General features: G+C 39.1%; 1 protein-coding gene across 1 annotated transcript; it reads right to left on the reverse strand.

The window, feature by feature from the left end:
• Nucleotides 1-1,769: 1,769 nt before the first annotated feature.
• Nucleotides 1,770-25,977, reverse strand: LOC141444609 (uncharacterized). Its single transcript, XM_074110178.1, has 15 exons — nucleotides 25,741-25,977; nucleotides 24,061-24,195; nucleotides 23,049-23,171; nucleotides 22,584-22,741; nucleotides 21,990-22,160; nucleotides 21,200-21,320; nucleotides 19,867-19,965; nucleotides 17,754-17,905; nucleotides 15,891-15,950; nucleotides 13,992-14,105; nucleotides 12,476-12,607; nucleotides 10,207-10,278; nucleotides 8,165-8,381; nucleotides 7,359-7,502; nucleotides 1,770-6,112 (listed from the first exon to the last, which is right to left on the reverse strand). The coding sequence occupies exons 1-15, from the start codon at nucleotides 25,888-25,890 to the stop codon at nucleotides 5,957-5,959; spliced, it is 2,004 nt and encodes a 667-aa protein (XP_073966279.1). The 5' UTR covers nucleotides 25,891-25,977; the 3' UTR covers nucleotides 1,770-5,956.
• Between the last annotated feature and the right edge of the window lie 122 nt (nucleotides 25,978-26,099).

Raw genomic sequence — 26,099 nt, forward strand, 5'->3', positions numbered from 1 at the left:
CTTCTTTATTGCGGGCCCCCGAGCCCCCTTTACTGTTTCGCCTGTCCAAGTATCAAATATTCATTTTTTTTTTCAAAAACCTTCGTGGGATTACGTTTTTTTTACATGCGGGGGGGGCTCTGCCCCCGAGCCCCCTTGCGGTGAACTTCGCCCCCCCGTCCCCCTTCTTTATGCCCGTGCCTCTTTTACTGGTGGCTGTTCGTTCCATTACAAATACAATTCTAACTTTAATAACCTATTTTTCTAGTCATCAATAGTAATTAGGTAATTTATTTTCGGACATAGATTTGGACAGGATTTCGGCTAAATTACATATATGCTAAACAAGATTATGCATAATAAAATTCACCCATGTTAATATTATGCTAAAATAAATTCGGGTAAACCATTATTCGGCTTATACAGAATTATGCCGAACTAAATTTTGGAAAGTTTAAGATTCGGTGTAAATAAATTATGCGAAACCAAACCTGTTATGCGTAGTCAGTTTCGGACATTAAAAAGTATGCCAAATAGATGTCACCCCATGTAAAACAGCCTATTTCTCTAATCCTAGTGGCTGAAATCTTGGATATTATCGGATAAGAAGTAGCTTATTATGTTAATCTAGATATTCGACTATCTACATACCAAATTTCATCCATTTCTTCGATCTCATCCCAGCTGCTAAGTTCCATCACCGACCACCGTAGCCCTCGGCATAAGGGTGGTTTTCACCGGCACCATCTCCATGATTGGTGCTCTTAAACTGTTCGGTTTAAACGTTCATTTCTACCTCGCACGTGTAAAATATGGAATGGACTCGCTGCTGGGGTTTTTCCACCTAGCTATGATTTGGTCACCTTCAAAAGGCGAGTGAATCGCCTATTACAAGGCCGACAATTTACCGGCAGTCCTAATAGTGCTGTAGGTGTCCATGGGCGGCGGTAATCACTTACCATCAGGTGACCAACCTTCTCGTGTGACAGCTGTATTAGCGTGAAGGAATAACAAACAATATTTCTTGTGGGAATTTCCATAAAATAAAATAAAATAAATGCTTGGAATTCGGTTATCGCGTGCTGTTCTCTCGGGAACTGTGCATTTTACCGGAATATAAAGTAGCTTATGACTTTCTCTGGCCCATAAACTATCTCTATACCAAAAAGCACGTCGATCCGTCGCTCCGTTTCGACGTGAAAGATTGACAAACATACACACACACTTTCGCATTTATAATATTAGTATGGAAGTATGGATAATGCCAAAGCGGTTTAGATTGCGAGATTTTGTACCGATCTCATAGGAATATCGAGACAAAAAGTAGTAGGTAGCCTACGTGTTATTCAAGCTAGATGTTCAACTACATACCAAATTTTATCCAAATCCATCCAGCCGTTTTAGTGAGAAGGATTTCAACAAACATGCACACACAAACTTTCGCATTTATAATATTAGTAGGATGGTTGTCCATTGAATAAAAAAAAAAAACAGTTTCAAATTGAAATTTCAAAGTTTGTTTATGGAATAATTTCTACTAGCTTTTGCCTGCGGCTTCGCCCGCGTGGAATTCGGTGATCGCGCGCTGTTCCCTCGGAAACTGTGCATTTTTCCGGGATAAAAATTGCCTGTCACTCTCTGGCCCATAAACTATCTCTATGCCAAAAATCACGTCGATCCGTCGCTCCGTTTCGACGTGAAAGACAAACACACACACTTTCGCATTTATAATATTAGTATGGATTGCCTATTTATTTATATTTCGGTGGTTGGAAATAAAAAACAAAACATGTTCCCAAAAACTGTATTTTTTTACAAAATTACTACTTAATATAAAATACATGCAAGCACTATTCATAAATCAAGATCAGTAATACATTATTATTCTATACAATTCACTGGATCAGTAGATACATCCATCGATTACAGTCAAGGGTATAAAATATATTGTAAGTCGCCAACTGATATTCCGGAGCGACCGAGGTGATCAAAAATATCGATACAAGAACTCTAATACCTTAATAATAGTGCATGTGCCGATAGTTTTGACCACCTTGGCCGCTCTGAAATTTCTGACGTTTACAAAGGTCAAAATTTCACTTGCCATACCAACGTATATAGAACCGTGCTGTTTTCAGGATTTTTCCAAATGTCATCATATAGAACGCAGTAGGTTAGGTAAGGTTAGTTTAATATCAACTTTGAAGAAATTGCTAGTTCAGAAATAAATTACTTTATGGCAAATGAAAATTCTAGAAAGCGATACATTCGGGCATATGAGATTCGGGCAAACGACAGACATCAAAAATATCTATACACTTTTTTACCACTAACCATAAGGTTATTGCAGTTATTTATGCCCTCGACTGTACCACATATGGTACCATACACTTTCTGAAGCATTCCATAGCGTACTATATTAAATTTGTGATTTAAAAGTAAAACCGCTTCGAAAACCGTGCATATGTGGGCCAGCCTTAACCTCGTAAAGCCCATCGTACTATGCTAAAGTTCGCTGTTAATGTATGACCGAGTAGTAGACCCAGAATGTACGGCCTGCATTCATGCCCTTGTTTTCAAATATCAACTTTTCTTGATTGACATTAAATTTCAAATTCTGATAATCAAATTTGAAGCGAGTCTTACGAAGTTTAAGGTGCGGCCACATGCAGTGATCACGTGACCCCATTTTGAAAGTGATTTTGAATTTCCCGCGACTCGAAACAGTAGCGTCCAGTCGCCGCGTCGAGCAGCAGCGAAAATATGGCTTCTCGCAGGAATCGTCTTGGTCTTGGAAGCTGATTTCTTAATCTCATTCAGTAGCAGTCGTGGCAGTTGGACAAAAAGAAATTGCAGTGAATGAAAAAAAAAAACAGTGTTTTTGCCGAAATTAGAGGTTTTTTTTACAGCGATAAAGCTCAACATTTTCCGCTTTACCGCTATATGTCACGTGACCAGATTTGACACTGGCAACGAGCGTCGAGCGATTTCATGTGGCCGCGCCCTTAGTTTTAGTCTATACACATTTTCTTAGTAGGAACAAAGTTAGGACTTAAATAACAATGGCAGTGTAGGTGTAGTCTCACATAAAAGTAGAAATATAAATTATATGGTCACTTTCTACACAGGTAACTGAAGTTTTGACGTGAATTTTTTAATATGGCAACAATTTTGTATGGAAATATTTAGTTACTCTCATTCATTTTCTACTTTTTTATAAAGTCATCCATAAATTATGTCACAAATTTTTACCCTTTTTAGGACAAGCCTCCCCCCCTAGTCACAATGTATCAGTGGCGTAGCGTGGTACCATAAAAATTTAATGGTATGTGTGAAGTTCCCAATACGCACTGGGCCCGCGTGGGCACTACGGCCCAAGTGTTCTCATTCTGCGAGAACTATGCCCAGCAGTGGTACGTGTACACGCTGGGATGATGATGATAATTCCATAATCAAAAAAAATGCCGCACCTACGATTCGGACCGATTAGAATGAGTGAGAGGGCGGCAAAATTTTCTTCCGCCCCGGGCGGCCGATACCCACACTACGCCACTGCAATGTATTGCTATTAAATTTGCAATGAGGGCTATCGCGTATGAATTCGCCGCTAGAGGCGCTAGTGTAGCGTGAGTGCTCCGAAATGTCAAATCTCATAGTTTTTGGGTGAGCTACGCGGGTTTATTTATAATTAGAATAATTTTGTGAACATTTTGCATTACCTTAAATTAATTATGGCAATTATGCGTTACGGGGCAATGAATGTCTGTGTTTTGAGACAGTTTTGTCTTTCGGAAACTTTTGTCCTCCCTTTTTTCCGAACAAAACGGGACTACGCAACACTGTGGTTGCTCGATATTTTTATGGTACGGTTTTAAGGTGTATTAAATATGATTTTATTATAAACTTTGTTTTCACGCCCGTAACAACAGACTTTGAAAGCCACACTTAAAAACCTCACGCAACAGTGGCGCCATCTAGAAAGACAAAAAACGATAGCCCTCATTATTTCGTCCTGTGTCACAAACCGCCCGACCCCTCCCCCCCTAAATGTGTGATGTACTTCATCCATGACCCCTAGTTGAATAAAATAAAAAAATAACACTAATACGAGATCAATATGTTTAACTATCCATAACTCATGGTTTCGCTCCCATAGACCATTGGGTCTGGCATTTGAATCTAAATTCTAGGTATGGTTTTAGTTCATTAAAGATATTCTGATTTTGACCATAACTTTCGTTCAATTCATTTATGCTAGCTATTATAAATACAATAATATTCGAAGTAAAAATACAAGGACCAAGCCGCCAGCCCTAGAGTCCCCCGAGGCCAAAACTAACCTCCTAGACAAGTCTTTTAAAAATAAACTAAATTATGAGGACCAAATATTAAGATTGGTTTTTGGAGTCTTTTTGTATTTTTTATTTCAACTCCAAATTTGTTACTTCTACGGTCATCTCGTGAAATCCATATCGAAAATACAAACACCAGATCCTCAGCATTCCGTGCTGCGTGCTATACCGCTACACCACCACTGAACAGGAGTACAGACACAAATTTCTCTTATGCACCACATATCTCAGCTTGCTTTTTTCTTATAGCAGCGACACTAGCGACATCTATGTTGTAGCCCTCGTCGAGGAACTTTCAACACTCCATCGGAACCGCTCATTCGGACAAGAGATGTTGCTATTAAGCAATCAAATTAAGATTGTTTTTAGAGTCTTTTTGTATTTTTTATTTCAACTCCAAATTTGTTACTTTTACGGTCATCCCGTGAAATCGTGTCGCTGGTGTCGCTGCTTAAGTGGCTAAATAAGAAAAAATGAAGCTGAGATACGTGATGCATAGGAGAAATTTGTGTCTGTACTCCTGTCCAGTGGCGGTGTAAGGGTACAGCACGCAGCACGGCATGCTGAGGACCTGGGTTCTATTCCCAGCGCGGGTCTCTTTTTCTGGTTTTTCTGCGCACCCATGTTTCAGTTTGTATTTTCGATATGACCAAATATTATATGAAACATTTTCTGCGAAACGAAATTCTATGACATTTCTGTCTTCGAAAGAATGGAACATTGAGCCAATTGCAGCAAGACTAACGTCAAACGGAGCTCTAGTAGCGCCACCTAGCGATATATCGGCAGTTAACCCTCATTGTTAAGTTATTTGGTAATAAGTTTACAGTACCTGGCGATAAAGACTGCAGATCGGTCTTCGGAAAAAGACAATTGGCTGTTCACGACGATTTCCGAACACTGGCCACCGTCCATCTTCTTCTTCTATTTTAAAATATGGCTTTTCTGTCCTAATTAATAGGACAATTTCGCCAGTGTCAAAGTACTCTCTTTGAGAGGCACGTTGTACGGTGATTGTAGTTTTTGCAACTTGATAGTAAAATTCCAGAAACCACGCGGAGACAACTTGCGCATTAAAAAATGCCAGACACGAGAGCAATATAGAATTTTGTGATCACTGTTCACTGTTAAGGTTAATCGCCGCATAAAACACTATCAAAATTATACTTCAACTAGCCAAAGAAACAGAAATAGCAAAATTAGATATTGTCTACATCCGCCATGTTCGAATGCTACAAATCGAATCTCACCGTCCATCAATCATCGTATTTATTAAGTGACGTTTTATATCAAATAAATACTGCACCTTTATGGACTTAATTAGTTTACGTCAAATTGATGACATGTAAACTTTGCATATCTATAGAGAGCTGTTGCAACTACTAGAAAAAGGATAGTTCCCTCTTTTTCCTAAAGATGCCGTCGTACAATTTAAAGTTTTGGGGGGTTTCAACAACTCTTTATTATATATTTTCATCTAAACGCGTCCGTACTCTATTGCACCTGTACAACGACTGACAAACGTCACATAAGTAGTGTGTGACAACGCTCTACGAAGCCGAAATTAGCCGAGTCTCTTTCCAAAGACCGACGTGCAATCTTTATGGTACTGTACAGATGATGGTCTAAGGCCCAGCGGAGACAGTGAAGTAGACCTCACAATTCTGCATGTTTGTCTGTCTGTGCCACGAGTCGAACACTATTTGGGGCTCTTCTTTAGTGAACATTTCCACCTTGGAAGGCTCGGCGGGTGGCACTTCTGGAGCAGGCTCGGGTTTTGGCTGGAAATATACAAAATAGTAGATTGTAAAAGAGCATAAAACGATTCATTGAATCGGGCGTTACTTTGCGGATTACCATCTTGAACCCGTGAAATAGTGGCTTTGTTCGGCGTGAGATGATAGCTGGGCGTTTTCGTGTACAGAGATATCATTTTGTTTTTTTTTTCAATTTGAATTGGTTTTTGTCTAAAAATCAAGAGCACAGTCGATTCCGATAGTTTAAAAAAATGACCCCATTTTTCATGATTGGTTTTTTGGAGTCTTTTTGTACTTTGTTATTTCAACTCCAAATTTGTTACTTTTACGGGTATCCCGTGAAACCATATCAGGAAGACAGACAGGACAGGAATCAAGACACACTTCCATTTTCGGAAAGACTCAGTTGCTTTACTATGCTACTTAAGCAGGAGCACTATTTTTTCATAGAAAATTTTATGAGTCAGTTTTGTTACGCCCATATGTGTATGAAAAAAACGTAACAAAATTGATATTTTTGTGGGGTCTTTTTTTAACTATCGGAATCGATTGTGCTCTTGATTCTGAGTAGGAAAGGCCATAATCTGGAATTTATATTTCAGAATCAAATAATTATTATTATTGTTTTTAAATTTATGACGGTGGAAGCATTCTACACTTCTGCTGAACGTAGATATAGTTAGTGTTTAGTTTTGTAACTATGGGACCCCATACATCCCTGTATATATTTTTTTTTAATTGTATACTGTAGTTTTTAAGTATTTTATTTGTTATTATTTTATTATGAAAAATTGACTTTCTGCCAAGTTTCTTGCGGCGCATTCTTCTTGGCAATGATGGTCTTTCCGAAAGCGCTGGTAGTTTAAAAAATGACGTGTAAAAGTGCCCATTGCGGCCTATTTACTGAATAAATGATTTGCATTTGAATTTGAACATAAATTTTCCAAAATTGAGAAAAAAGAAAGTGACATCTGTACACGAACACGCCCAGCTACGTTTATGCAAGAAATGCATACCATACACCTAGTCATATTGTATGCAATGTTGTATAAGTCAAAAAGAGCTCGTGGCGTCTTCCTTCTTACTATGGTAAATCGTCAATTACTGGCCACCTTATACTAAAAATGAACTCTGTTTATAGCTGACCAGAATTCATTTTAGTATAAGGTGGTCAGTAATTGACGATTTACCTTCGCTACGCTCACATCGTAATCCACGCCACTCGCGTTTTGACCCCAGTACAAAATGCCTTTCTAGCGTAGCTAGTTACCTTCCCGCGTCTCCGCTTGAGGTGCACTAGGTCGACGTGTGTCCGCATGGCGGTGCGCTGCGAGAACTTGCGGCCGCAGGTCGCGCAGGCGAACGGCTTCTCGCCCGTGTGCGTGCGCACGTGGTTCACCAGCACAGACTTACCCTGGAGACAAACAGCGACAATCACTCTGTGTCTGTGTGTGTGTGTGTATATGACTGAATGTGTAATTAATGTGAGCGTGTGTTAGATTTATTAATTTAACGATTTACTTAAGCAGTGCCATCTAGCCGAACCTGATGGTACTACTTTCCCTTAAGATCTACGAGATCTACCAAATGATTGTATTTTATCAATTAGTTCTCTAAACAGCCCAAAGAGGGCGCTGTTAAACTAGTATATAAGGATTGTCTCATAGAAATAAAAGACCTTTTTTCGCCACCACCGACTGCAGCGGTCGGCACCAAACCGATTAATCTGTTTTTTATTCTTCCCAAAATTCCCCTAAATTAACAGCATGTGTGTATGAGTGTGTGCGTGAGTATGTGTGTGTAACATTGTGTGTGTTTGTGAATAATAAGCGTGAGTGTTTAAATGTGAGTTTGAGCAAGAGTGAATCTGAGTGTGTGGGTGAATGTGAGAGTCGGTGTAAGTGAGTGAGTGTGTTGAAAGGGGAACATGAGTGTGGGTGAGGGTGAGCGTGGGTGTAAATGAGTATGTTTGAGTGTGAGAGGAGCGTGGATGTAAGTGAGTGTGTTTGAGCGTGAGCATGAGTGTTGTTGAGTGTGAGCGTGTATGTGTGCGTCTGTTTGTATACAACACAGTACCCGGAAGGTCTTGCCGCATGCGTCGCAGACGTGTCTCGGCGGCGGCCTGTGTCCGCCGTGCACGTGGCTGGTGTGTTTGGCGAGCGAGGTGCGCGAGGCGAGGGCGGCGGGGCAGGCGGGGCAGGCGTGCGCGCGCAGCCCCTCGTGCTGGACGAGCGCGTGCTGCGTGAGCGCGCGCGCGTTGTCGAACCGCTTCTCGCACCGGTTGCACGGGAACCTGGCATACACACCACCCCCATCATACAATACGATGACTCTTTTCACTTCTCATGCTCGTAAAGTTCATGTTTATGCTGGATCTAGGCGACATAATAGTATTTTATGCAACAGTTGTATAACAGGGTTCGAAAAAGGTGAGTGGCGCGAGTTACGATGTGAGCTTTAGCGAACATCGTAAGAAAAAGACGCCACGAGCTTTTTTTGACTTACTTATACAACGTTGCGTACAATATTTTTTCTTCGACTGGGTACTTAGTAATTACAATACAAAATTAGAGAAATAGTAAACTTTAAACGTTTTCATACTTTAGAAAAAAGTATGGCAAACGCAAAGAGAAGGTAAACAAGAGATAAATATGAAAATTTTGTTTTTGATTAACGTTTACTTGCCAGTGATGATGTTAAAATACGCGTTACTTATGTTGGCAGGCTATGGATTATGTTCGGAAAGTTTTTATTCTGTATAAAAGCCATATGAAATATGTAATATAACTGGCTGCACCTTAGCATGCCCGAATGTACGAATTAAGAAAAAAAAGTAAGTGGTTGCAGTATCGTTTTAGCAACATTACGATACAGTGCTGTTATGGGGAATAGACAATATAGACTTTTCCAGAACCTTGTTATGTATGTTGTTATATTACTGTTCGTGATTAAGTAAATCACAGATTACAGTATAGGAGTAGAAAAAATGACTTTTTATGCTCTAGTGCATAAAATAAAATCTTCGTCTAAGGACCAACTTAAGACCAAGGTAATCAGGTGTCAACGGCCACAAACAAAAAAGTTTCTGTATATTTTTTAAATGATTGTTAATTTATATAAAACTAAACATCATTCAAATCAATCATAATAAATCAGTAAAATTAAAAAAAAATGAATTATTATAATAATGCATAAAAAATAAAAGGTACATAGAAAGTGAATCAGTGTTTCCACTGTTGCTATTTCATTTCCTCGCCATCGAAGTGAAAAGCAGAGTGTAGAACTCGAGCATTAAACCCATTTTCCCCTCGACGTGTCTATATGAACGCCTCGGGTTAAATGGCTCCTTTTATGCTCTTGTTGTACAATCTACTATTGTTGTACACCAGAAACAGTAAGCGATACATAAAACAGGTACACAGAGAGAAAACTACAAGGTAAACAATAGGCGGCCTTATCGCTCAAGAGCGATCTCTTCCAGGCAACCTTTTTTACAGAAATAAGTAAGAACTAGATTACAGCAAATGGTGCATCAGCAGTAGATCAGAATATCAAAACACAACAAAAATACATCTACACACATATATACATATACATAAGGAACCGTACATATACTACACGTACATATATCATCATCATCATCATCTTTATTTTTTTTGTGGTTTATTGTTGTATAATTCGAATTTAACAGCGCATCGGTTTATAGGGTTCCATACCCAAAGGGTAAAACGGAAACCCTATTGCTAAGACTTCGCTGTCCGTCCGTCCTTCTATCACCAGGCTGTATCTCATGAACCGTGATAGCTAGACAGATGAAATTTGACAAATTATGTATATAACTGTGGCCGCTATAACAACAACTATTAAAAACATAATAAAATAAATATTTAAGAAGGGCTCCCATACAACAAACGTGTTTTTTTTTTGCTAATATCTAATGAATGTTGTATAGATGGCACGGAACCCTTCGTGCGCGAGCCCGACTCGCACTTGCCCAGTTTTTATTGTAATGCTGTAATTTTTTATTGAATCAAATCAAATGAATAAATAAATCTCGAGCTATACACGTCCCAGTGCCGGGCACAGGCCTCCTCACAGAATAACAGGGCTTAACTTACTTGAGACTCTGCTTGTCCTTGTGTTTCAAACTCTTAACTAAATGTTGCCGCAAACTGTGGGCCGACTTGAATCTGTAGGAACAATTTAAACATAAATTAATACAATACAATACAATAACTCTCTATTGCACACCAACGTCACCAACACAGTAAGCTACAGAAAACAGGTATATACACAGAGATTAATCCTACTTAATAATTTATTTATTTTTTCCTTATAATTTACAATCTATAAGTACATAGTACCTGGGCGACCGAGCTATGCTCGGGTTAAGTATATAAGAATAGCTCGTTTAAAGGTATCACATAGGTATCGATATAGCTATATTTTAAATACGAAAGTTACTTTACAGATCGAATTTATGAAAGAAACATCGACAGAAATAAAGAGTGAAAAACAAATGTTTGTTTACAAACGTTTGACGACCAGATGGCCTAGTGGTTAGAGAACCTGACTACGAAGCTTGAGGTCCCGGGTTCGATTCCCGTGTTGGGGCATATATTTATCGTATGAAAAATACGAATGTTTGTTCTCGAGTCTTGGGTGTTTAATATGTATTTAATTATAATTATATTTTATCCGTTGCTTAGTACCCATAACACAAGCTTTGCTAAGCTTACTTTGGGACTAGGTCAATTAGTGTGAATTGTCCCGTGATATTTATTTATGTATTTATTGGATACACCAATTGACCATAGAATAATATTAGCATAAAGGACTCTACCTACATTGTATCATATCATAACAACAGCAAGTTGATACGGTGTAGTATTATATATTTAAATTAAACCAAAAAAAAAATAGAATTTGATTTTTGCGTCAAACAACTTTTTCTTGTTTGTTATTCCATCCCGTTGTCCAAGAGACGACAGTGACAGAGTTTCTTAAAAAATGCTTTAACCTTTTCGCCACCACGTCAAATACAAAAGACATCACCCATACGCCAGGCTTCTATATGCAATGTCTAGAATGAGGGCTATAGCGAATGAATTCGCCGCTAGAGGCGCTAGTGTAGCGTGAGGTCTCCAAAATGTCAAATCTCATAGTTTTTGAGTGAGCTACGCGGGTTTATTATTAATTAGAATAATTTTGTGAATATTTTGTAATATCTGAAATTAATTATGGCAAATATGCGTTCCGGGGCAATGAATGTCTGTGTTTTGAGACAGGTTTGTCTTTCGTAAACCTTTGTCCTCCTTTTTTCCGAACAAAACGGGGACTATGCAACACTGTGGCATGCTCGATATTTTTATGGTACGGTTTTAAGGTGTATTAAATATGATTTTAATCTAAACTTTGTTTTCACGCCCGTAATAACAGACTTTGAAAGCCATACTTAAAAACCTCACGCAACAGTGCGCCATCTAGTGAGACAAAAAACGATAGCCCTCATTGAACCTAAACGCAACTGACCGAAGGTTGCTTTTGCATTGAAGCAATGGACGTATATATAGGTCGTTGGCGTGGAACCTGCGGTGCGAATATATGAGTCGTTGGCGTCGATAAGGTTAATATATGCGACTAATGTGCTTATGAAATAGTCCATAAAATAATGAGCTTGCAACTATGACAAAAATGTATACTCGAAGAATTTTAACCGCAGAAAACATATTATACAAACTTAAGAGTTGTCCAGGGGACGTGACCATGGCACCGAGGCAAATCAAGAAGTTGATCGACCCTTTTAATAATTGACTTTCCTATGCAAAAAAATATTAAAAGCACTGGTATTATTAACAGACAATCACAGACAGTATATTGACGCACCCTAAGGACACCTTTATTCAACAGTAAACGTCTCCTAGCTGACAATAATTAAATTAATGATCGTCATTTATCTTATATGTATATGAATGTAGTACAATTTAGGAATTGGTATATTTTTTTTTATTTGGCTTGAATTTTTTCTGTTATGTATATTGTATGTGTTCTATTGTAATTCATTTTTGTTTAGTACCCGCTATGATTTACACAATGCATCTTGAATAAATAAATGAGAAATGAAATTAAATAAAGTAACAAAATACCCTAACAAACAAAAAGTCGGAAAACCCCCGACTTTGTCACTTCAAAGTTCAATACCTCAAAAACGCCTGAACCGATTTCGATAAAACATGTCTAAGAACCATCGCTAGAAAACCTGCTTTCAAGTAAAAAACCGCATTCAAATCGGCCCACCCGTTTAAGAGCTACCGCGCCACAGACAGACACACATAGCGGTCAATCTTATAACACCCCTCTTTTTGCGTCGGGGGTTTAACGACTGACCTGACATCGCACTCGACGCAGTAATACTCCTTGACATCGGTGTGTTTCAGCTGGTGATGTTTTATCTGTGTGCGCGTGCGGAACCGCTTGCCGCACACAGAGCAAGCGTAGTTCTTTATGCCTTGGTGGATTCTGAAAAGAAATTGTTGAAACTTAAACACAGTCATACTTAAGGCACTTGTCCCACCGCCGACGATGAGCGAGAAGCGAGTAGAGCGAGTAACTAGAAACGAGTGGGCGAGCAGCGAGAAGCGAGTGTAGTTTTGTCGCTGGCTGTAAGCGAGTGTTCGCGTGCGACGGGCGATTACTCGCTCCACTCGACTCGCTCGTGCGGGGCGGCCGCCAAGCTGACATCGCTGAGCGAGTATCTATAGCGCAGCGAGTTTTATAGCTCTAGTCGCTGCGACAAAAGATGTAAGAGCGAGTTCTCGCCGACAGTGTGAACAGCCAGCGATCAACTATTAATATATGTGTCTCTTTTACTCACACAGGATCTTATATCTTTTGTTCGTTTCTTGAGCGAGAAAATAGTCGATAGCCAATCGTTTCCTCGCTGGCGGTGAGACAAGTGCCTTAACGTATTCACTGCCGCCGACGCACATATGCATTTTAGAAACTTCGCCGAGTGCTGCTTTCCGCTGTCGTCATTATTCATACATTTTGAACGCACATGTGCGCCGGTGGCACCAGTGGAAGTCAGGTGTCAGGTGCAGTCATATTAAATGATATTGTAACGGATAACTCACGTCTAAAATCGAGTTTAGAGTCGCGCGACTGCCCGACGAAACTAACACCGGCGCAGAACCACCCCCGCATTTTCATCGTCACTTTTATTGCACACAACATGAGCCCGAAACATGTCGAGCTAAACTCTATTTTAGACGTGAGTTGTCCGTTACAATATCATCCTACTAATATTATAAATGTGAAAGTTTGTGAGTGAGGGAGTATGTTTGTTACTTCTTCACGCTGAAACGGCTGGACGGGTTAGGATGAAATTTGGCAAAAAGTTAGTTTATAACCTGGTTTGAAAACATACGATACTTTTTATCCTGATATTCCCACGGGATAGAGATAAAATCTCTAAATAACAACCACTGGGCTTAGTCATGAAATTTGGTATGTAGGTAGCTGGACGTCTGGAATAACACATAGGCTACTTTTTATCTCGATATTCCTACGGGATAGGGATAAAATCTCGAAATAACAATCTTTGGGCTTAGAGTCATGAAATTTGGTATGTAGGTAGCTGGACGTCTGAAATAACACATAGGCTACTTTTTATCCCGATATTCCCACGGGATAGGGATAAAATCTTGAAATTTCAACCGCTCGGCTTAGAGTCATGAAATTTGACATGATCGTTTTTAATGTAACATCAACGAAAACCACGATTTAATTTTCGGGAATTCCCACGGGAATTTTCAAAAGTCCCTTAATTTCAATTCAGCTGCTGTATCTAATGATTTACGTGTGCGAAGCCGCGAGTTAACACTAGTTTGATGTAGGTACTGACTGCCTGTGCTCCTCGAGCGAGTCCTTGTTGACGAAGGTCTTCCCGCACTGCTCGCACTCGGGGCGCTGCCCGCCGTGGTGGTTCCGCATATGCCCGCGGTGCGTTTTGCTGTTGCTGCACACACAAACATTGAAATAAATAAATAAAATAAATAAATAGCACGGGACAATTCACACCAATTGACCTAGTCCCAAAGTAAGCTTAGCAAAGCTTGTGTTATGGGTACTAAGCAACGGATAAATATAATTATATAGATAGATACATAGTTAAATACATAGTAAACACCCAAGACCCGAGAACAAACATTCGTATTTTTCATACAAATATCTGCCCCGACACGGGAATCGAACCCGGGACCTCAAGCTTCGTAGTCAGGTTCTCTAACCACTACGCCATCTGGTCGTCTAAAACCATGACCGATGGATGACTGTACGCAATTTTTTTCTCAAAAAATTGCCGTAAAAGTTGACATTATTCTTCATTGTCATATCAGAAGCGGAAGTGCATAGTTTGTGAATTAAGATTGGTTTTTTGGAATCTTTTTGTATTTTTTATTTCAATTCCAAATTACTGCCCAAATTACTGTTACTGTTTGCTGGTCTTATTTTTCTGGTTTTTCTATGCATCTATATTTCACTTTGTATTTTCGATTTGCATAGTTTGTGGTCAGCGAAAAGTTAAAAAAGATTGCAGGCTCGCTAGCTCGACAATAATGGCGCATACAAATTCCATTAATGTCGAGTATCAAACTTTTTAAAAAGTTAAAATGGCCATGGAAATGTTAGCACAAGTCATATACAGCCAACTCAAACGACCGGTATCAGTTATTTTGTTAGAATTCCAGACTTCTTTATTCGGTCTGAAACAGCTTTTCGGTGGAAAAATACACCTGCAGTTTTTTTTATGAAAACAGGCTGGAAAGCATGAACATTTTATTGGAATAAAATTAAATGTCATAATATATTTCGAGGAAAAGTTTATTCTAATTTAGTTTTTTTCCTTCACCATTTTTTGAGTAAAGCTTTATATTAGTTTCGGCTGGAATAGCAAATCCAGCATTTGCCTACTTCCGTGCCACGACAATAATCTACTATTACATTGGGAGACTACAATGTGTGGCCCAGAAGCGGAGATAATATTAAAAACTGAGGTTCTTTAGATCACCGGTAATTGGATCATCATGGTCCCACTTAATTAAAATCAAAACTTAACTTTTCTTTTTTTTTCTAACAAACTTAATCTTAATTCAATGTACGCCATCCTAGAACCCAACTGACGTCGCCTGTCACGCTACAAACATCAAACATTTTGCTTTACATTGCTTCTTCGAATAAACTTTAAAGTGTAATAAAAATTAAAAAAAAAAAACGAATATTTTTAAAAGTCGCTGAAGTAAAGTTGTTCAGTTTGAGGAGTATGATCTACGTTTTGATTATTTGCCCCTGTTGTAGGCCACACACGGTATCATCATCATCATCATCCCAGCCTATATACGTCCCACTGCTGGGCACAGGCCTCCTCTCAGAACAAGAGGGCTTGGGCCATAGTTCCCACGCGGGCCCAGTGCGGATTGGGAACTTCGCGCGCACCATTGAATCGCTTCGCAGGTTTGTGCAGGTTTCCTCACGATGTCTCAGCTCGTGGTAAATTTCAAATGTGATTCCGCACATGAATTTCGAAAAACTCAGAGGTGCGAGCCGGGGTTCGAACCCACGACCCTCTGCTTGAGAGGCGATAGGTCAAACCACTCGGCCACCACGGCTTATATATACGCACACGGTATAAGAGTATAAAACAGCACAGCGCTCGCGTGGGAACCACAGCCAATCTCTCGTTCTGAGAGGATGCAATTATAAGATTTATAACCATAAGCTAAGAATAATTATTTGACATACTTACGTCGACACTTTACCGCATATGTGACACGTGAAATGTGCCACCATGCCTTCGTGCTGGGTTCTGCAATCAAATAATAACGTCATGAGTCGCTTTCGCTTTTAAAAGTAGGTACAGTCAACGTCATAAATAAGTTATCACTTTTGTACCTTGTCGGTTTAACGTCATGTTTGAAAAGCCATACGAAATTGTGTTACGACTGAAAGCGACATGGTACATAAATGATCACTTATTTATGACGTTGACTGTACAAATTACTATTTTGATTGTATTATTTATTTGTGATGTATAACTTGCTACTACATTTTCTCAAATAAAAATTCTTATCCTTGTAAAGAAACTATAGAATAAACAATAATAATAATCTTTATTTCAAGATATTATAATAAAATTCCAAAAAATATTATAAATGAAACGGATACAAAATTCAGATCTATTGTCAAGAAGACATTAATATCAAAGGCGTATTATAAAGTGAATGATTATATCATGGACAGGGATATTTGGAAATAATTCCGATCCGCATTAGCGATCCCTTCAAATAGCGAACCTACTGTGTTAAAAATAAAGTTGTGTTAAATACTTGTGATGTATACATATCATTTAATAATATTGTAAATCTGTTTTAAAAAAATATATATATACCTCGTTGAGTTTCTTGCCGGATTCTTCTCAGCAGAGGTTTTCCGAACCGGTGGTAGATTTTTTTTGACATTCATAAGTGCTTGCTATAGCCTAAATTGAATAAAGATATTTTGACTTTGACTTTGAGCCTATGTGTCATTTCAGATGTCCAGCTATCTACATACCAAATTTCACCCACCGTCCAGCCATTTTAGCGTGAAGAAGTAACACACGCACACACTTTTTTTTTTTTTTTTTATTTGACTGGATGGCAAACGAGCAAATGGGTCTCCTGATGGTAAGAGATCACCACCGCCCATAAACATCTGCAACACCAGGGGTATTGCAGACGCGTTGCCAACCTAGAGGCCTAAGATGGGATGGGATGGGATGGGATTAATAATATTGTAATTTTTATTCGTCGTTTTATTTTTAATATATGGATCTATTTTTGTTTTTAAGTACTCAAATTGTATCGGTTTCACTGATTTATTGTGTTTTTTTTTTAATGTATGATGACCAGATGGTCTCAAAGGAAGACCAGCGCCGTTCGCAAGACCGGCAGATTGCTGATTTGGGACCATTTCGTGACATGCATAACTTTTTTTTTTTTTCTCTTTTTACTTCTTTTATCCATTGTTCTCATGTTTGTCACGAATAAATATTTTCTTTCTTTTTTTCTTTCTACCTCACGTGCCAGTAATTTCACCGGCTGTCTTACTCTCCACGCCGAAACACAACAGTGCAAGCACTGCTATTTCACGGCAGGATTAGCGAGCAAGATGGTGGTAGCAATCCGGGCGGACCTTGCACAAGGTCCTACCACCTGCCACCCGCCTGCGTGTTTTGTCATTTCACCATAAACTCTTTTTTTTTTCGGGATCATGGGTCAAGAAGTTTTTAAGCCAAAAAAGTAACCAAAGGGAAGTGACGCGACGAAAAGTTTGAAACTAAACGTGTTTTTTTTTTATATAAAATATGACTTTGTGGTGTAATGAAAGAACACGCCTCCATTCTTTTTTCATGTTCTCCAAAAAAAAAATACGTGCCCCTTATTTTAGACTACTCTATAACATATATCAAAATAAATCAAATCGGAGCCGGACAGTTGGGTACCTGTAGTAAATATGATAGATATGGAAATACTAGGAATAATACCAGGAATCAGATCAAACACATTTCTAAGGAACGCTGTTTATTCAATGACAATCTGTCATAGACAATAAGAACACATCAAAATACCTGTAGTGGTGTAGTATGGAGGCGCGATCTGTCATGCGCCGCTGGCACGCGCAGCACTCGTAGCGGCGCGAGTGGATGTGCGCGTGCACACTGTGGCTGTACGCGGTCGGGAAATACATCGAGCACAGCTTGCAAGTGAACGGCCCGCGGGACTGGAACGAATAGCTGATTGTACAACGAGACCATAATAATAATAATAATAATAATAATCCATTTATTTCAAACACAATGTCCATAGATGGTTAGTAATATTAAATCTTATTTATTATTTATTACTAGCTTATGCCCGCGACTACGTCTGCGCGGATCTAGGCTATCGCGCGGTGGCGCCCTCTACTGGAATAAAAGGTATCCTATGTTGATCCTTGGGGTTCAAACTACCTATATACCAAATTTCATCAAAATCGGTTCAGTGGTTTCGACGTCAAAGGGTAACAGACAGACAGACAGACAGACAGAGTTACTTTCGCATTTATAATATTAAGTAGGGATTAAAGGTCAAAAATACAACAAGTTACATTACAGGTCTTAGTCCTAAAGAGTAACAGGTTGGCAAAACAAATATTTACACTTATAATTACAGAATTATCTTACAACTATGTTAGTAGATTTATAAATAATTCTCCAATAAAACGAGATCTTTTACCCGAGGCGTTCATGTAGCCACTCGAGCCGGTACGGTGAGGGTGGATCGACACGTCGAGGGCAAAATGGGTTTAATGCTAGTTTTACACTCTGCTTTTCACTTCGATAGCGAGGATATGAAATAGCAACAGTGGAAGCAATTGTTCACTTACTATGTACCTTTTATTGTTCATGCATTGCTTATAATTATATTTTTTTAAGCCGTGGTGGCCTAGTGGTTTGACCTATCGCCTCTCAAGCAGAGGGTCGTGGGTTCAAACCCCGGCTCGCACCTCTGAGTTTTTCCAAATTCATGTGCGGAATTACATTTGATATTTAACACGAGCTTTGCGGTGAAGGAAAACATCGTGAGGAAACCTGCACAATCCTGCGAAGCAATTCAATGGTGCGTGTGAAGTTCCCAATCCGCACTGGGCCCGCGTGGGAACTATAGCCCAAGCCCTCTTGTTCTGAGAGGAGGCCTGTGCCCAGCAGTGGGACGTATATAGGCTGGGATGATGATGATATATTTTTAATTTTATTGATCTATTTCGATTGATTTAGTTGATTTTCGTTGATTTTTAGTTTAATATAAATTAAAAAATATGAAAAAAATGTACAGACTTCTTTGTTTGTGGCTGTTTACACCTGATTGCCTTGGTATTAGATGAAGATTTTATTTTATGCACTAGAGCGGTTTTGTGCTACTGCTGCACTCTGACGGCAGAAAATTGCAGGAATAATCCCTATTGCTATTTCATTTCCTCGCAATCTAAGTGTAAAAGCAGTGTTAAACTCAAGCATTAAACCCATTTTGCCCTCGACGTGTATATCCACTCACGCCGTACCGGCTCGGGTGGCTATATGAACGTGGGGGGTTCATTCATAGTCAGGTTCTCTACTCTAACCCGATGGTTAGCCCAATGTCTATCGGATCGTCTCCTAAGTCTGCTTTGCATCAATGATGTGCGAGGGTGCGATACGAGGAATTCGTTTGTCATGAACCGATAAAAAATCAGTACCTGGGCGACCGAGCTTTGCTCGGGCTAAAACTCGTTAATAAGCGTTTCCCAGAGACAAGACTAAGCTAGATCGATTTGTCATCCCCAAAAACCCCCACATTTGTTGGAGCTGTTCCCTAGATTCTGTATACAAGAATTGCTCGTTTGAAGGTATTAGATTTACCTATCGTCGCGCCGCCGAGCTGTTTCCACTAGAGCTACGCTGTGCGAGGCTAGGTAAACGAAGCGTTTCTATTGGTTAATGACAATCATTCCTCGCAACACATCCTCACACATCTCTAATGCAAACGCAGCCTTAATACGTAAAGTATGTATGTATGTAAATACTTTATTGTACATAAAATAAAAAAAGAAAACAACAAAACAAAATAGTACAAAGGCGAACTTATCCCTAAAAGGGATCTTTTCAAGCTAACTAAAGTGTATAGTTAAACTGAAAAAAGATTTACATGTATAATGCAACTTACCGGACTATGTTTCCTCATATGGTTTTCTAATTTGGTATCGAAATTAAACCCCTTGTAGCACAGGTGGCATTGGAAAGGATATTTTGCTTTGCTTTCTTGCTGCAACAAGTAATTTATTTATAATAACACACAACATACGAGGTAACACGGTGTGCTACGAGTGTCACGGTGTGCTACGAGTGTCACGGTGTGCTACGAGTGTCACGGAGTGCTACGAGTGTCACGGTGTGCTACGAGTGTCACGGTGTGCTACGAGTGTCACGGTGTGCTACGAGTGTCACGGTGTGCTACGAGTGTCACGGTGTGCTACGAGTGTCACGGTGTGCTACGAGTGTCACGGTGTGCTACGAGTGTCACGGTGTGCTACGAGTGTCACGGAGTACTACGAGTGTCACGGTGTGCTACGAGTGTCACGGTGTGCTACGAGTGTCACGGAGTACTACGAGTGTCACGGTGTGCTACAAGTGTCACGGTGTGCTACGAGAGTCACGGTGTGCTACGAGTGTCACGGTGTGCTACGAGTGTCACGGTGTGCTACGAGTGTCACGGTGTGCTACGAGTGTCACGGAGTGCTACGTGTGTCACGGTGTGCTACGAGTGTCACGGAGTGCTACGAGTGTCACGGAGTACTACGAGTGTCACGGTGTGCTACGAGTGTCACGGTGTGCTACGAGTGTCACGGAGTACTACGAGTGTCACGGAGTGCTACGAGTGTCACGGTGTGCTACGAGTGTCACGGAGTACTACGAGTGTCACGGTGTGCTACGAGTGTCACGGTGTGCTACGAGTGTCACGGTGTGCTACGAGTGTCACGGTGTGCTACGAGTGTCACGGTGTGCTACGAGTGTCACGGAGTACTACGAGTGTCACGGTGTGCTACGAGTGTCACGGAGTACTACGAGTGTCACGGTGTGCTACGAGTGTCACGGAGTGCTACGAGTGTCACGGTGTGCTACGAGTGTCACGGTGTGCACGAGTGTCACGGTGTGCTACGAGTGTCACGGTGTGCTACGAGTGTCACGGTGTGCTACGAGTGTCACGGTGTGCTACGAGTGTCACGGTGTGCTACGAGTGTCACGGTGTGCTACGAGTGTCACGGTGTGCTACGAGTGTCACGGTGTGCTACGAGTGTCACGGTGTGCTACGAGTGTCACGGTGTGCTACGAGTGTCACGGTGTGCTACGAGTGTCACGGTGTGCTACGAGTGTCACGGTGTGCTACGAGTGTCACGGTGTGCTACGAGTAACCTGAGAATTGTGACCCAATTCCTGCGGTCGTGGTCGCGGGCGTTGCGGGAGTTTAGTGGAACGTGGCCATTAAGATGCAACTGTACCTCGCTTTGCTTGAACTGTTCCTCGGGGTTCAGCATTACTATCCTAATCTTCGTAGGGTCCAATTCCACTGGTTTTCTAATAGTTGTTTTTGGTTCTTCTGTATCCTCCGTTGTTTCTTTACTGGAAACAAAATTCAACTTAATTTATTGTAATTTCATTTTCTCCATGGTTTAATTCAATTAGTTCTATTTAATTGTTATTTGATGATATGCCATCAGCCAAATATGTCGACCACCCTAAAGTTGATATTTGGTTGCATGTCACAAAATAATAATGCCAGCAGATGTATCTGTCAGCTTGAAAGTTCGACTTTAGCGACATATTCATTTGATAGGAACTTGTTTAAAAATTGATAGACCACTTATTTGGCTGATTTAAATAAATAAATGAGATTAATTCAATAGTTTCTTTACAAGACAAACAAATATTGTTAATAACTATTAAAACATATAAAAATCTTATACTAATATATAAAAGTGAAAGTATGTCCGTGTGTCTGTGCGTAGAATGGCGAGGAACGGACAGGGTTTGATTCCCAGCCCATTATATTTTTTTTAATTTTCCGTTTGTCTAGTTTTGGTATGGTATGATTTAGAGAAAAAATGATAAACAAAAGCTGAAAGAAAGAAAAAAAGCTGAAAGAGAAAGAAGGATAAGTTCGCCTTTGTGATCTCTCAAACTATTAGGTACACCTGTAAACCATTATTATTATTATTATGTATTGTGTTTTATGTACAATAAAGAGTTGCACAATACAATACAAAAGCAAAATTTTGTAAAAATACCAACCTTTTTCGCTTTTTCCTAACTTTGACTTTGTCATCTTTGTTTTTCTCCTCTTTCTTTTTAGTTCTTTTCTTTTTCTTGGCAATTTTCTCTTCGTTTTCTAGTTTCACAATGTTGTCTGCTACATCTAGGATTGTATTAAGTTCTGCGTTTGATAGTTTTGGTACATTTGATCTGAAAATAAATACATTCATTATCATATTATTCATCATCATCATCATCATCTGCCTATCTTAGTCCACTGCTGGACATAGGCCTCTCCAATTGCACGCCACTGAGCACCATCCTCGGCCACTCTCATCCAGTTCTTGCCAGCCACCTTGCCAAGATCGCTCCACCTAGTCTGAGGGCATTCCACGTTTGCCGATTCTCGGGCTCCACTCAATACTCGTTTACCCCAGCGGTTATCGGTAATTCGGCTGATATGGCCGGCCACTACAGTTTGCTTATCCGGTGAGCTATGTTGATGACTTTAGTTCTCTCTCGGATCTCCTCCATAAATAATATTTAGCGTCAGCGTGACAGCATGATACAAAGTTCGACATTTGCACTTTGTTCGTCGTATATAGGTCCAGTATCATAACAATAAAATCATACCGGAACTGCTCCAACGTGATGTTGTCTTCGTAATCCGAGAAAGTGTTGAATTCCATCTTGACAGAGCCTGTCTCGTCCATCTCGCTCTCAACCTTGTTGACTATGGAAATGTCTATACCAACTTCGTCTAGAGCAGATACTATTGGTTTTTTCTCGTGCTGAAATCGAAAAACAAATATGATACAAAATGAAACCAATATCTATGAAAAAACCAATATACTTTCCTACTAATATTATAAATGCAAAAGTTTGTAAGTCTGTTTGTTGCATCAGGCAGATGTACCATCAGCCAAATATGTGGTCTACCACCCTAAAGTTGATAATCATTTGCATGTCACAAAACAATAATGCCAATAGACGTATCTGTCAACTAGAAAGTTCGACTTTGACGACATATTCATTTGATAGGAACTTGTTTAAAAATTGATAGACCACTTATTTGGCTGATGGTACCTCACAACATACCTCTAAAACTTTCTGATATCCCAACTTGCTCTTGCTGGTGTTGTCAAACACAAGGACATTAGTTTCCCTGAGACTTGGTGTTGCATACTTCCCGAGTTCAGGATCCAGAGCATCTATTGGAAACTGAAATTAATAAAATAAATAGATCATGGAACTATTATAAAGGCTCAAAACTATACAAAGCATGAACAAGAAGTTATAGATAATAAATAAACATATGTCATCATCATCATCCCAGCCTATATACGTCCCACTGGCAGGGCACAGGCCTCCCCTCAGAATGAGGGCAAGGGCTAAACATATGTATATAAAAATATTTTTTTAACATATATAATAACCAACTACACAAACACTATAGACTGAACTTTAATGTAGTACATAAAAATATGCATTTTGACAAATTTCAGGTGAGATTTGGTGGGGAGGATGGTAAGGACCAGCTTACAAGGGTAAGCTCCCATAAAACATATTATTATAAGGATAATATGTTATTAAAATTGTTTGCATTATTTGTAGAGCCCGAATGTGGTTTGAACCAAATAGGAACTTTGGCCGAACATTAGGTAAAAATAAAAAAATCGGTTTAATGACCTGCCTCTTGTTGATTGATTAAAAGAGATTGTTAAATTTCATTGTTGAAAACACCCTTCAATAATTTAAAAATACAAAAATAAAATACAATTTTTTTTAGGTAGGTAAGTAAATTTAAGAATTGTAATCAAGATGTTTATTAAAAGAATAGGTACTAAGTGTATTTCATTTTTGTTGCATATTTTACTGTTATGACAGACATGCTTTCTATTAATTTCAGTTAAAATAGTTCAAGTAGTTACTTTTTTTCTAGTACTGAATGTTCGGGGCCGAATGCCGAAGTTCGGCTGAAGCTGCCAAAATTCGGTTACACCGAATGTAACATTTTAGCCCATCCCTAATTATTTGTGATGCATAACTTGTAAACAAACTGCTGAATTTAATTTTATTGTTTTTTATAAATATTTAAAACTGAGCTCACCGGGGCACATCTCATGAGATACTCGGAGAGCATTCTGTTGGCTTTCAGCAGCTTGTGCTTGAACCAAAGCGCCCTGCGCAGCAGGCTGGCGCACTCGTAGCAGAGCCAGGGGGGGAGGCCATCGGACTCCGACACCTGGAAATAACAGGGTTTTGGATAATAACTATTAATTATCTGGATTACGGGTCAGGCGGTTTGTGACACAGCAACAAAATAATTGCAATTTTCATAGCAATATTAGCAAGGGAATAATTAACAAAATAAAAGTCTAATTTGAGTACTATACAAATTTAAAAATAAAGTAATCATTATCACCACAGCCTGTACAGGATGATTTGTATATTGATGAATATGAGTATTTATGAAGTAAGAAATGTAAGATTGAAAACCTGCAGCATGGGTCATATTGATGGGTTGCAGTATTTATTGCATGTCCAACCTTCACCTAACAACAAGTTTGTATCTTGCATTATTTAACCCTTTTCCAGGCCTCGCGAATTTAGATAAGCTAGAGCAAAATGTATTATCCTAATAATATTATAAATGTGAACGTTTGTAAGTCTGTTTGTTTGTTTGTTACTTCATCACATATAAACCGCTGATCAAATTCAGATTAAATTCGGTACGTATACTACCTTCCTACCTTCCTTACCTTTGGTACGATGGAACTGTAGTTAGTTTGCATCCCGGGGGAGGACATAGGATAGTTTTTATCCCGGAAAATCGCAGTTTCCGCCGGGAAAGTGAAAACCGAATTCTACATGGACCACGGGTAACAGCTAGTAGTTTTATATTATTTTCCTATGAAGGATTAATTTAATGACAAATAATATTTTTAACAACTTCAATTATATGAGCCACAAGTATGTGCATTTGAGGCACGCATCATAAATTCCGATCCATCGGATGGACTGACCCAAACCCAACAATGTACATACATGCCTGCCCCAGCCAATGAACAGTTTTGAAAAAAAAATTGTCCTTAATGTTTTCTCATAAGTCTTTATGTTATATTGTTTGTCAATTTTGTTTGTTTGTTTATACTCTTTATTGTACAAAAAGGTTACAGAAAAAAAATTAAGTATTAAGTACAAAGGTGGACTTATCTCTGAAGGGTTTGTTTACTTATTTTGTACAATAAAGAGTTTGTTGCACCTTACAACTTCAATTGATTTTGTACCATAATGTAAATTATATATAGCAAGGTTGAATATTTGTCTACATTTTATGTGGTCTCTACATGCACTATGCCTGGAAAAGGGTTAATTTTATGAAAAATAGATTATTTAATTGCAGATCAGTAATTCTAAGAAAGAATGGGCCTAACAGACAGACGTAAATGTGAAATGATTCTTTGGGCTCTCTTTTTTCTTTAGAAGACTGTATGTACTGCTAAAAGTAGTTCCCTTTTGTTTGTTTTAAAGATAAATTATTTTTGGGAAATAGCTAACAAATACAGTCTGAAAAAGTGGTTTACTTATACCTCCGATTACAGAAAATGCTGTCTGTAACTTAAAATCAATACTTCTATTAACAATTATGGTACAAAAACACAAAAAATAGGACTGTTTATGTTTTGTAAATAACCTTCGCACAAACCAAAAACATCAAGTATGAACATAATCAACAAAGAGTATTAAAGAGTATGTAATTTTAAGAGTTTCTACACTTTCTACGTACCTTTATACCAGCTAAATCTAAGAAAAACGGAATGAAAGGAGTTATATTAAGCACCCGCTTCTCGGTAGTTAAACAACACCGGCAGATAGTTTTAACCGGTTCCAGGTCTGGTTTGTACTCATTTTCGTCCTTATAACTAATTGTTTCCATGATAAACAACTTGAGTTCGCAAATAAATCAATGATTTTAAGCAATTATTTGAATTGTAAGGACGAATCATTCATTTGTAAACAACATGGCGACTGTGACTTTTAAGTTTAAATAAACGCTATTTACGTCAGTGTTCATAAGTTATTCATTGTTCCAGCAAATAAATATGGACTTTGCGAGCCACAAAACAAAACCCACGAAAAGCAACT

Source organism: Choristoneura fumiferana, chromosome 30 (assembly GCF_025370935.1).
Source record: "Choristoneura fumiferana chromosome 30, NRCan_CFum_1, whole genome shotgun sequence".
Taxonomy (NCBI): domain Eukaryota; kingdom Metazoa; phylum Arthropoda; class Insecta; order Lepidoptera; family Tortricidae; genus Choristoneura; species Choristoneura fumiferana.

Coding starts and splice junctions, on each gene's coding strand:
- LOC141444609 (XM_074110178.1), bottom strand. CDS start 25,890: ATGGAAACAATTAGTTATAAGGACGAAAATGAGTACAAACCAGACCTG. Junction 22,161..22,583: donor ATCACGTTGGAGCAGTTCCG/GTATGATTTTAT, acceptor ATTTATTTTCAG/ATCAAATGTACCAAAACTAT. Junction 15,951..17,753: donor TCCATACTACACCACTACAG/GTATTTTGATGT, acceptor ATTTGATTGCAG/AACCCAGCACGAAGGCATGG.